This window comes from Dendronephthya gigantea, unplaced genomic scaffold (genome assembly GCF_004324835.1).
Source record: "Dendronephthya gigantea isolate DGI-Jeju-01 unplaced genomic scaffold, DenGig_1.0 000060F, whole genome shotgun sequence".
Taxonomy (NCBI): domain Eukaryota; kingdom Metazoa; phylum Cnidaria; class Anthozoa; order Malacalcyonacea; family Nephtheidae; genus Dendronephthya; species Dendronephthya gigantea.
The window spans coordinates 1,430,680-1,444,332 of record NW_021163070.1 but is presented as its reverse complement, the minus strand read 5'-3'; the positions used below and the strand labels follow the sequence as shown (position 1 = coordinate 1,444,332).

The window sequence follows — 13,653 nt, the reverse complement described above, 5'->3', positions numbered from 1 at the left end:
AACAAAAATAATAAATATATAGATGCTTTCCTACCTTAATCGCTCCTGCAGTCAACGGATTAGACATTTTTGTACAAGATTTATCAGTGTCTTATCGAAACGATTTCACTTCGAAGCAAGACAAGCAACGTTTTAACAATATCTCCCGCCAAATTGCGCGAAATCGGGCCGTCGGGCGCATGCACTGCGTGTTTCCAATCTAAAAGTTGAAATTTCGTTTTCTTGCATCAAAACTCAAAAAGGTAAGAGCTACCGGTAACCATTCGTCATATTTTTAAAATTGTCTATAATCGAATCTCCCAAAGTTTCAGAATTGACCATTCCTCTGTGAACTAATTTTCCAACTAGGAAGACTCACTTTATCACTTTTTGCCTAAATATGTATTGCTTTTGAGTCCCACTAACGCTGAACGAGAAATTTTGTTTAAAATGAGCACTTTGTCATCTTTTCCTAATTTCCCCTTCACTACACGAGAATAAATTGTTTTTCAACAAGTCGTTACGTAACCAAAAGTTGAGCTGATTACAAAGGAAATAACAACGCATTTACAACACTTTACAAATTACGCAATTTTGAATGTATTAGTTACACAGTCTAAAGCAGGGACCGCGGAGCAGTTTTTGGATTGGGGGGGCTAGCGAAGCCGAAAGAGTGAACCCTCGGGGGGGGGACCATACTTATCTGTTTATATTTTTCTTGTAAACACTTCAATGAAAACATTGTTCACCAACACGGATAGTGAACACATAATTATGATTACACAACTTACTATAAGGAGTTTTTATTCGTATTATTATGGCCATGCATATAAAAATCGCTATAAAGGAATCACATGTATTTTGAAAATTATTGGGGGGGCTAAAGCCCCCCAGCCCCCCCCCCTCCGCGGTCCCTGTAAAGGCCCACACAAACCGGAAGAGAATATTGACCTTAAGAGAATCTACCCACACAAAAGTCCCTGTCGTCACAAACCAAATACAACATCCCCTAAGCTTGTAGATTAGTAACTAGTATAATTCTTCTCAGCCGGTTTTATTATTTTTAGGTTTTATCAAAGAGAGATCACATTATTGTTGCAAAGATTAAACTTGTGCTGTTTTTCACATTGCGTGAAGTGATTGAATGAAGTCCATTGGTGCGTTTTTTAGTTTTACTCAGAGACAGGGATTAAGATTCAGTCCTACTGTTAATTAGTTAGCCTATAGGGGCCGGTTGTATAAACTGACTCTTAATCACTTTTTAATCACTTTTTTTACAGTTTACTTTAGTTAGCGCTAATCATAGTAATAACAACGTTTTATACAACCGGCCCCTGGAACGTAACAATGGTCTTCATTTTACTACTGACTGTGAATTAAGATTAGAAAACTTTGAATGTGTTTTCGACTGGTTATAACAGGTCTGTCGTTAATTCAAACTTTTCATAGCCACGAGCATTTTTCCCCCGATTTTCCATTTCTAGTATATGTGTTTGAGTGAGTTATGACTTTTGCAGTGCATGCAGTGACATAGTTGTTTTGCATGACAAAGAAAATTAATCTTATTTGTTGCATTCACTACTTAATAGCATGCATATACAGCCATACACCAGAAGATAATCGCCGTGAAAAAACGAGGTTTACTGCCGCCGTATTGTTTCAAACAATCTCTTTCCTAGAAAATCTTTTTCCTAAAAATTTTTCACTAGGAGTGAAGATACATTGAACGATTAGCTATATATATCTACCAATATTACAAAAATGATAACTTCGTCACATATATAATTTAATCTTTCTATTAGGTAAATATACTATGTAGTCATTTATTATATCTATTAATCACGCATAATTCATATGAATGTTCTTTTAAAATCATTATTCTAAAAAGGCCAAATAAATAGACCTTTTCAGCTTGTATGCAAATTAACCCATTTCAAATGAAATGGTTAAGTTTTATTGGTTATTCCATGGTCACCACATCTGAAATGGCTTAATTTCAGCATGCAAGCTGAAAAGGCCTGTATATAATAAAAACGAATCAGATAAAAATTAGAACAAATCACGAATTTCTGTTATGGACAAAGCTTAGAGTGATAATTCAAATAATGATAATTCAAAATTAAACCCATTGCGGTTCCTCTTCTATTTTTTGCCATATTTGATGGATCCATATGACAATCAATTAGGTTTTTGATGTAATATTACTAGCTACATTCAGTGTCTTTGTATTCTTCTTCAGCGACTACAGGAGGACTTACTCTAAAGAATTTGATCTAAGTTTTGATGTACCGTATTATGTTTGAGACCATTTCTTTTCATCCTATATACAAGTAAGTTGTTCAGAATCATCAAATCTCATTTACCCAACGCGCATTGTTTTGCTGATGATACTCAACTGTGTTTATCCTTTAAACCTGGAACTATGTTGGCAGCAGCTGGGAAAGGTTAACATCGATTGTCTGCAAGTGGGAGACAAGCAGATTACGCCATCTTTTGTGGCGAAAAACTTGGGATCTTGGCTTGATTCTAAATTAAACATGTCAAAGCATATTATGTAACAAGACATGTAGCACTGCTCTTTCCCATGTTTTCACCGGTAATTCACGATTCAGACACATTACACATGTCTTGGACGCTTTGCACTGGTTGCCTGTTGCTTACAGGATTCAGTTTAAAATTTTATTATTAATTTTTAAGTATATACATGGATTAGCCCCGAAATATCTAATGGATCTTACTAACATTAAAAGGCACACTAGGTACAGTTTAAGATCAAGTGGAAATTTGACACTATTACCACTATTTGACGCTACCAACAGGATAATGTTTGACGACTCTTGGACTTGGTGGGAGAGCATTTAAATCAGCTACTCCAAAACTCTAGAACGGTATGCCGGCAAATATTCGTAATATGGACAATTTAAATTATGTTAAAGCATTGAGAACCTACTTATTTAGGATGGCCTTTGAACACTGATATACTTCAGACCTTTTATGAAGTGAAATCTAATTTTAGATGTAAAAAACTTTAATTTAGTAACTGTAATTAAATTCTAGAATTTTATGTATTGCGCATATGAACATATCTGCATGCCAACAGGGACCGCGGAGCAGTTTTTGGATTGGGGGGGCTAGCGAAGCCGAAAGAGTGAACCCTCGGGGGGGGGACCATACTTATCTGTTTATATTTTTCTTGTAAACACTTCAATGAAAACATTGTTCACCAACACGGATAGTGAACACATAATTATGATTACACAACTTACTATAAGGAGTTTTTATTCGTATTATTATGGCCATGCATATAAAAATCGCTATAAAGGAATCACATGTATTTTGAAAATTATTGGGGAGGCTAAAGCCCCCCAGCCCCCCCCTCAGCGGTCCCTGGCCAATATGCTAATATGTTAAACATGCATTTGCGCAGTAAACAATAATGTATATCATATAATATAGAAAATAAAGACACATTTACATCGCATCGGTGAATTACTCAGTTTACGACAACTAGAACTAAATTAAAACCAGGGCCCCTATATATAGCCGCGTTTACACTGGACCAGGTCTAGGACAAGTCCAGGTAATATGTGCCCCACGTTCACACTGTCTTCCTTGTTGCTGATATCAGATAGCCAAAGTATTTGACAAAATACTTAGAATAGGACCCAAAACACACCGGAAGGTGATAATACTATATATATCCTATATAAATCATACTATTAGGTTAAAAATTTGTCATGATTAGGTAAAGCCTAGATTCATATACAAGAATCCAAGAATGTGCACATTACCAAAATCTTGCCCCAGGTTAGGTCCAGGCCTGGCCCAGGCCACCTTTTGCTGTTGACCAGGATTTTGTGGCCTACACCAGGTCCTGGCCTGGTCTAGGCCGGATAAACAATGTTCACATCTAGGCCTAGGCCTGGTCCAGGCCAGGTCAAACACGTAATGCAAACGCGGCTTGTTTCAGATCCATATGCATGCATGAGTATTGTTGCTAGTTATCGTATTACGACGTAATGTTTTTTTTTTTACTTTCGTGATAAATCTTGCAGGTCCAGCGTCCTTGATACACGAAATATGCTGGGTAGCATGTTGCTAAGTGTGTGAAACATATCTGACGAAATGTCCTGAAGGAAAGATATATTATTTAGCATTTATACGGATAAGCATGGTTAAACGGAGCGTGGTCAAAAAAAGCACGGTCAAAAATGAACCATCACGCTTTGCACGATATATATATTTAGTATTTTTGCATGCACAAGTGAATATATCAAATCCTGCATTCTGATTGGTCATATTTGACGTATTATAAGAAATTTCAAAATGCCGGCGGCTAGCCGTTTTGTGGACGTTTCTAGTTACAAAGAGAAAAGCGAACAAATTTCTTGTGTCAATTCACTAGTGAAAAAATACTAAAACAATTTTTCGGCTTAGGCTCGGTGATTATCGGAAATCACCTCGACGTTGTCTCGAATAATGTTGCAACAAAGTAACAGCTACCAAAAATACACAAAAGTATTTCTCGACGTTTCGACAACATATACTACAGTGATCATACGTGTTTTTGTTTAGTGCGAGGTTGTGGCAACAGCAAAACAATACAAATGTATCAAACCTAAACTTTATGAAGTCATATTAAACTTCTATTTCACAATGAATATTATTCAGTTACCTTCGGCAAAACAAACTGGATATTGAATGATTCAGAGCCACTCCAGGATGCACATTCCATCATAAAACCTATACGTTCATCAGGAAACCTATATTATTACCTCTATTAGTCGATTCATTTATGGGAGGTTATGTGCATCGACGTTTCAAATAGCGCTAATATAACAGTATTTTGCAAATGTAAAATTTTGCCTTTTTATTTCCATGTATAGATTTGCTATATCAACCACTAAATCTACCTCAACTTTCACCATTGCTTTTTGGGGGTTAGTCAAAAGCTTAAAAAAATCGAGCTAAAAAGCCGGAGGAAACACTTTTAAAATTCCAGTATAATCTCTGCAGTGGCTTTCTAAAACACAATCTCATCTTTCAATTGAAATATTATAATGAACGTGAGACAATATATATGAATACCATTACACGTTTTCTTATCATATAATATATGTGTACTATTGGCGATTATCGTGTTTGATCAAGCAATCGGGTATACGCGCCCTGGGAGTTAAAAACCTTTAATAAAAACAGACTTATATTATTATATAATAAAAAAAAATGCGGTCACTCGTTCAATATTATTCTTAACACTCGAAATAAATTCTATATTTCCGCGCATCCATGTATTATTCTCTATACACAGGGGTGGACAAAAAAAGTAGCCCCCGTCGAATTGTGGCACAACAAGGAGGAATTTCGTTTTAAACTAATCGGTATATTTGTTTACATTTTTCAGGAAAAGCCAATCAGAATGCCTAATTTCTTAATACTTCATGTAAAATGGTATATATTGTACTTTTTATCAAGATTTATGCATTCTGATTGGGTTACTAAAAAAATAAACAAACTTGCTGATTGGCTAAAACGAAATTCCCCCTTGCTATGTAGCACACTTATATAATTTCACTATATAATAGATGGTATAGAGCCAATAAATGTTTTGTGTTTGCGCGTATTTCTTTTGTTTTCGGAACTTGTTTAAAAGAATTGTGATTATAAACCCCAGATTAAAAAAATAAAATGTATTTGTAGCACTTTCCTTAAAAATTCAAGATGGTGGTTTTCGAGCAGATATGGATGGAAATTTTGAAATTGTGAAATAAATGTCTGTTTCAAAACAAATTCTTCTGAAAAGTAACCTTTAATTTTAATAATAATATATAGTCAATTTATTAACCGAAAAACCCCATCTCCTTAAAAAACCCAGCTATACCCAAAATTTCTACGATATACGTACAATTCATTACCATGTACCTGCACATTTGAATGCAAATGTTGTATCTTTCAGACTACACAATATATAAATATCAATCACGTGACTATTGAATGTGGCTTATTTTGTTGACTCTTCTCTTGTTTCTTTATTAATATCAATTTTTATTCGCCTTACTATGACATTTAAAAAATTTTCAAAACAGATTTCCAGCGATTTCCCAAAAAAATTAATGTATGCAGTACAATCACGTGATCCACATTTACGTATTATTTCCAGGTGATAACCTTTATGACAACGGCTGTGTATATTATATATATATACCTTTAACACACTTCAGAACCAATTCTGCTCGCCTTGTACACCACGTTACTGTCATGTCCTGAAATTATGAATCAAAACATATAACAGTGATACAAAAATACTGAGAGACGTCATAACATGCATATTTTTTAACGGGTTGGTTTTCTCTGCATGCAAGAAAAGCTATCTTTGAAAAATCTTTCGGTATAGGTAAAACCAGTATTGAAGTTATAAAGCACATTATACATTTTTATTGTATGGCAAGCGTCACTTCCGGTGAAATGAGCTCATTGTTTGGCTGAAAAGAATTTTCAGCGGTCCAATACTTTCCCGTAATGGAGCAGTGTTACCGACGATCCATTACGAGATGAAAAATAGAGAAATTCTGAATGAAAAAGGCACAAATAAATGCTCAAGAGAAAATTTAATTGATTTTGCAATTAATAAGACTCCTCCAGACACTTTAGTTAAACTAAATAATTCAATATGTTGTTTTTGTTTTTATCAAATGCGTACCAGGCTTCTCCTATAAGAAGTGACCAATATATTTTTTTCAGACAAACCAATTCTTTAGTTGGTAAAATACCTAATTCAAAGTACCACCTACGAAAATGGGTTATTTTATAGAAGTTTTTCTATCAGTTTTTTCAGTAGTTGAATAATGTTTTTAGGATATTCACGGCTCAACCAAGTGAATTTCTCGCTAGCTCTAAGAGGTACAAACCTCTGTCATTTCCTCCGCCAGCAAAACAGGTAGTGTTATGGTGTGAATATTTTGACGTGAAGCTGTATGCAGGACATTACGCAAACCACTGACGATTGCATTTCGTGCTGCAAGGGTGGGCGATTTTAGAGAGTCGTCGACGACCAGATGAAACACAACATGTACTTGAGAAAGATTGGAGTGACGTGTAATGTAAAAATTACCTAAAGTAAATATTAAAGATAAAAAGTAAATATTATTAAGTAGTAACTGGCAAGAAATATCGACAAAGTTTTTCTAACTCACCAGTCTCCATGGTTGAAGTTTTAAAAGCTTCATCATTTCTTGCGTCGATAGCCCCACTTATTTGCATCTTTTTCTGTCGTCTTTCCTCCAAATTCTGTTGAATCATACAAAACTGCTTATCCAAGTCAGGAAAATGGAAGTCCGTGGACTGCTGACATATGGACGCAAACTCTACAGGATAGCAAACAAATAATCAAACAGCTTATAAGATATTTAGAACAATATATTTCTCAAGTATTATATTATATAGTTTTACCAATATATATAATCGTAAAAAACAAAAAGTTCTTGCATCGTCTTACTTCACCTCCTTTTTTTCTGGTTTTAAATCACCGGTGTTAATAGAATACAGAGCTACAACGATACCTTTCTTAATTCCAGTGTAGGAGTTAATTCTATTGTCGACAAGCAAAACCAAGCCGGAGAGTGATTGAGAATACAAGGACATTGCAGTTTGAATTCTTTGGGGTTGTGCCCATATACTAGTCCTAAACGACAAAATGGGATGTTACAATGCATTCCCGCTGTTTCTTCATACTCCAATACATGTTCACGATTATGTTCACGACAATTACGACAAAATGAAAGCGAGGCCTTACCTATAACCATATACGCTATGGAATTTGTGCATGCATAAAAGATATTTGCAGAAAACTTTTATGTTCCAAACCATTACATAGAGAATTTAATTCAATAATTATAAACTTTTATGTTCCAAACCATTATATAAAGAATTTAATTCAATAATTATTAACTTTTATGTTCCAAACCATTATATAGAGAATTTAATTCAATAATTATTAACTTTTATGTTCCAAACCATTATATAGAGAATTTAATTCAATAATTATAAACTTTTATGTTCCAAACCATTATATAGAGAATTTAATTCAATAATTATTAACTTTTATGTTCCAAACCATTATATAGAGAATTTAATTCAATAATTATAAAAATACATTTTTGAAGGAATTACATTCCATACCCTTGCTTAGCAGGTTTATAACGACATAAATCGAGAAGATCACAACACATCAACCTAAGATTATGCGTTGATTTCATCTGTGCTCCTAGAAAACGCAATAATATAATTCAAAAATCTTCATTTCAGCTATACATTACATCTTTTTAAGCAAACTTCCGCGGTTATTTTTTAATTTCTACACAACAATAACATGCATAAATGATACAATATATGTTGCAAGGTTGATCTAGCTCGTATTGTATGAGCATTAGCCTGTAACTGTAAGCATAGATATTGCTGGCTACATGCATATTATGTTTCAGGAATCGAGACCTATGATATGTTACAGCAAACGCTAAAAGGTTACATTTACTAAAAGGCTACACGATTTCATATTTTTAATTCCTCCCGGTGAAACTAGGGCCCGTTTTATAAGAAGATTATATGCGATATATATCAATGTTTGTTGACCAAGTTAATTCCGTGATTACTAAAAAACAAACAACATTAATTTCCTGATTATTTAATTTCTGCAAATTGTGAACCCTATACGATTACGAACATTGTTAACGAACCTAAGTGTATCGTAAAACTTTCTTCCAACATCTGATTGTGCACCTCATCAGGGAGCAAGCTAACGGTAGATGCACTGCGAGATCTAAAGCTGTGAAAATAATACATTGAATGAATTCGAGTGCTATTTTTCAGCATTACAAAAAGCAAATTGACGTTTCTGAAAATATGTATTAGAATATAAAGTTGTTCTAATTAATCTGTTAAGGTCTTTTAATTAACTTTGTTAAGGTTCGCCCGATACCTATTGTCGCAAGAAGTTGAAATTTTAAACCGTAAAAAAAATTTTAATCTCATCTTTGCAAATTAGATTTAAAAATACAAGCGCGTATGTACAAACTTCTGGAATGTATACACTCATCATTTATAGACCAGAGAGGCGAGAATTTGGGGAAATATTATCTAAAGTGCACTATTGTACGAAATATTACCCTCGCTTGCGTCATCATTCAGATTTTAACGGTCATGCTGCGTGGCGAGACCACTATATAGGCAACGTACGTGACAGGCATTCTAGTCAGAATTTGATGATAAATTTCAACAAGGCAAAAAATTCTTAACTTTATATTCATTTATAAAAGGAAAATTTTCCTATCCACTGGCGGCAAGGAATAGATGAGGTTCTCGCGCCTCCCGCCCACTGATCTGAAATAAGAGCTCCCGCCCCCCTACCGTTACATTAGTTAATGAAGCCTCGAAAGGTGAAAAATATATTCAGCAGGGTCATGTAAATTAAAATAAATATATACCTTTCAAAAGAACCACCCGGATCTAAAAAAGTTAAAATCAAGTAAAAAAACGGTAAAATCAAGAAACAATTTACTACTCGACCCTTTTGGAGAGAAAGAATGCAAAGAGGAAATAAATTGTTCATATGTTTTTTAAACACGCACCGTTTGTCCACTGTACTACAATAATACTAAAACTAAATTGACTTCGCAATATATTACGTACAACACACCTTTGCTTGACGTCTGGACAAGATCTTCGTGCACTTTACCAACCCATTCTTGATATTCTCTTTTCTGAACTTCTTGAAGGTCTGACAAAGCACTCGACCATTGCGTCGATATCATCTGCAGAATGTAATAAATGAAGGATTTTCTGTGTTGATCTGTTTCTGGTTGTGCCACACCTCTTATCTTAACAGACTAAAAGTTCTGAATTTTTTTTCAATTTCACTCAATTGTACTCTAAATATACAGGAAAGCATCAACAAATTAGGGACCAATATAGTAACCTGTGTATCTTCACAATGTCTTGCCGCAAGATTATTTACTGATTCGTGATAGTTATCCGAATTAATGCCAGCAACTCCAGGTTCCAGTGCTTCTTTCATTTCCTTATTTTGCCTGAATCGGTAAAGAAAGTTGAAAAAATTGGTGTTTACAATTTGAGACTTTTTGGACAATTTGGAAAGTTCTTCACAACTAAATTTTAGACCGGCTCTGGGATAAATCGCCTTAAATCACTATTTTATTTGAGCAAGTATCTCTTAAACCACCCTAAATCAAGTTGTAATAAATAGCATTAAGTCATATCCTTACGGTCCCAAAGCTCCCAAGTCAAGTTTAGACGATGCTAACAACTGTTGTGAGGAAAAGCAAAGCGAATATGTTTTGCCAAAATATATCATGCAGTTTAGGCACAAGAACAAAAATCCATACATCTTCTTCCAAACTATATCTTATATGATATAGAGCGCCCATGACATTGGCCCTATGCATTGGCCCCATGTAAAGCAAACTTTCGACCTAATGACGTAAGGCAACAAGATGCAGACTTTAAGGTTTTCTTATGACCTCTTTCGCATTCCTTTCTCAAGGGATGGTATTTTGGCTATGTCCAAGACAAAACATCCTTCTTTAATGCATGCATGAAAAAAAAAAATAAATATGGAAATAAGCTAATGACAAGAAAATGAGGCTTAGAGTTAGAGGCCTGATTCTTAAGTCTCGTTTTGGTTTTAAAGGTTTTTTTAGTCCCGAATGGATGGAATTTTTTTCATGTATGTGTTGAAGGATGATGTTTCGCATGCATGTTTGAAAGAGGTTCTAAGTTAAAAACAATGAAGTTGTGACGTGTAACTAAAAAAGTATAAAAATTAAAACAATCAATATACTTTTGTTCTAACTTGTCCAGAGCAGCATCTCTTTGTGCCAACATATCCTGAACAGCTAATGCATAGGTATTCTCTAACTGAAGTAATGTCTCTAAGGATGCTGAATGGATGAGGAGGTGGTACATCTCAGAGAAGGTCAGTTCCTCGGTTTTCACTTCTTTTGCATCAGAATATTTTGAGCATTCTTGTGTAAAAGCTTCGTTCCATGAATCAATCGCTATCTCAGCTTGTTTTGCATTGTGTGTACATATCTCTAAAATTTCATCTGCTTGATCATCAAAAAATGCATTATTTTCTTTCCTCATGAAAAGCGTAAGACAATTCAGTAAATCTAAAAGCAATTAGAATGAAACCAATCAAATACAAAATCGATGCAGTAGCCTCTTTTTGATTTGATTTGTAGGTTTCATTTAGTACTTCAAAAAGTGTTTAATGTCTACTAACAGTTTGCCTTTTCACTAGTACTATACTAGGTTACCCATGGGTAAAAATGCTGCCTGAAAGCACGATGTCAGTGTTCGGGTTGCCAATCTCGTTCCCACGGGAATTCACTACGAAGGATCCTGTACGAAGGCTGTTTATAGCTTAACCTATTTCCTAGTTGAATTTTTAATATTTTATTTAATCCTTGACCCCAGTGTTTGCTATTTTGGTTGCTATTTACTTATGGAGTAGTTTGTTCGATGATCTATGAACCCTTTGTAAAATTTACCTGTTATGGTAGTGCATGTGCCGTGGTTCAAAATTTATCTCTGCTAATTTACTTTGGATTTTAGATATTGTTTATTGTATACCTCTTAATTGATATGGAAAGGGGGAATTGACAGCCAATAGTTGCGGAGATCTACATATTGAAGATTTTATGATGCAATTAAGTTCTCGGACTGTTTTTAATACATCTTCATCCGCCTGGCATGATAATGGAATATGCAATGGATAATTTGCAATATTGCTTTGAAACCTTGTCATTCAGCTACTACAGATTATAACAATTTATTCTGTTGTGACTCGAAATAGCAGCGTGTCTAGAGGTTTGCCCGCGTGAATTAAGCATCGCCACTAAATTAGTTTTGACGCACATTTCGATACTATACATTTACGTGGTTTGACAGAAAACGTATGGCAGAATTCGAGTATACAAGTTGCCAATATGTCAGCCGGCCAACCTATAGAAATTGTTGGCGCATTCACATGTTGATGTATTGCCTGGTTTGTTGATATATCGCTTGTTGCCAAGGATCAATAGATCAAAAACATTATTATGGCCAATTCGTTATCTTGAAGTACATTTCTGGCGTTTTCAACGCTTCGAATCTCTACACGAATAATAAATTCGTTAAAATATTTAGCGCGCAGACCAAGGTGGCAGTCCATAATGTGAGGTTTTACCCGATGCCTAGCCGTTTCTTGTCATGACATGCCGTCATTATCCAGCCGCAATGCGTGCAGGCACAAGTGAAAGAATGTATAAGAACTTCCAGAATGCAATGCACATAGCAAAATCAATATTTTCCCTCCTAATATATAGATTACTAAGATTAGGAGGAGTGCTGCCTTGCTCGCTTGCTTCAGGCTTGCTTGCTGCGGCAGCAATAAGGTTATGTTTATGTATGCCTTTGAAAAAACCTTTTACCAAATTATCTTGAAATGTATATTACCAAAATTGGTCAGTTATTGTAGTCATATATGGACTTACAGTATAATCTTTTTGTCCACTTTTTTATAAAAAAATAAAAACCCCAACATAATGACTAATGACATTGCTCCTGAAGCCTGGTTTTGATTTCATTTAGTCATAATTGTCATGAACAAGTGATTTTCACTGATGAGAAATAGTTTGGATGTAAATTTGTCTTTATTTTAGTATTTAAATGGTTATGCTGACTGAACCATACATAGAAATATTCTATCACATCAGACACCTTTACATGCATGTATGAATGTTGTTGTGTTGGTCAGCTTAAAATATTTTAATGATTTAGCCTGTGGTGCAAGTGTGACCAGTGGATACAATTGCAACCAAGCACAAACCCTACAGATACAGTTGAAGAACCATCCCACTCCCATCACCAAGTCATAATTTCAAGTTGGGTCATGTACTGATGGAAATTGTGCAAACTGCACAACCATGAGTTAAAAAAATACTAGTAAGTAGTAAATATATAGAAGACATCAAAATTGTGTGCCCAATACTTTCCACACTAGGATCACAACTACAATGTATAATTGAGGTTGCATTATACTTGCATGAAACCCAGTAGTTTATAGTAAAATGTAATAAAAAATACCCTCTTCCAAGTAGGCTGGCAAATTGTGATAATTCACAATTCTCTTCGTCAATTCATTCACTTTTGAAACATCAGCGGGGATTTTTACATTTGTCAGAAACTTACAAGACTTGTCCTCATTCACAAACTCAAAACTAAATTCCTTTGTTAAACCAGACATCCTGATTGCATTATCATTCATATGCACAAAAACATTGCTACTAATGTATTTTTTCCTGTTTTTGAGTATTTGAGCATAATAACAAATTACAAATAGCTCAGTCTCATTGTTGTACCACTGGTGATTGGTTACCACTGATACAGTAGAACCAGAACCAACCACTACGATATCTGAGCCCACGACTTCATCTTCAATTGCATCTATGTCAGTGGTAACATGAACGGAGCTTCATATAGGCTTGGCGAATAAGATTGAAATACCCGATTAGCACCTCATTACACGTATATAAACAGGTTTCATTATCTCTCATTGCCCGTATGTAAGTGCTAACGAAAGATCTGCTGTACCTGCTGGCGCGCTGCCTCCAGAGCAGG

General features: G+C 34.8%; 1 protein-coding gene across 1 annotated transcript; it reads right to left on the bottom strand.

The window, feature by feature from the left end:
- Nucleotides 1–4,001: 4,001 nt before the first annotated feature.
- LOC114530180 (protein C12orf4 homolog) lies at nucleotides 4,002–13,448 on the bottom strand. Its single transcript, XM_028551760.1, has 13 exons — nucleotides 13,120–13,448; nucleotides 10,832–11,162; nucleotides 9,950–10,061; nucleotides 9,671–9,785; nucleotides 9,459–9,480; nucleotides 8,712–8,800; nucleotides 8,158–8,242; nucleotides 7,539–7,660; nucleotides 7,173–7,343; nucleotides 6,888–7,090; nucleotides 6,185–6,242; nucleotides 4,655–4,722; nucleotides 4,002–4,109 (listed from the first exon to the last, which is right to left on the bottom strand). The coding sequence occupies exons 1-13, from the start codon at nucleotides 13,298–13,300 to the stop codon at nucleotides 4,011–4,013; spliced, it is 1,656 nt and encodes a 551-aa protein (XP_028407561.1). The 5' UTR covers nucleotides 13,301–13,448; the 3' UTR covers nucleotides 4,002–4,010.
- Between the last annotated feature and the right edge of the window lie 205 nt (nucleotides 13,449–13,653).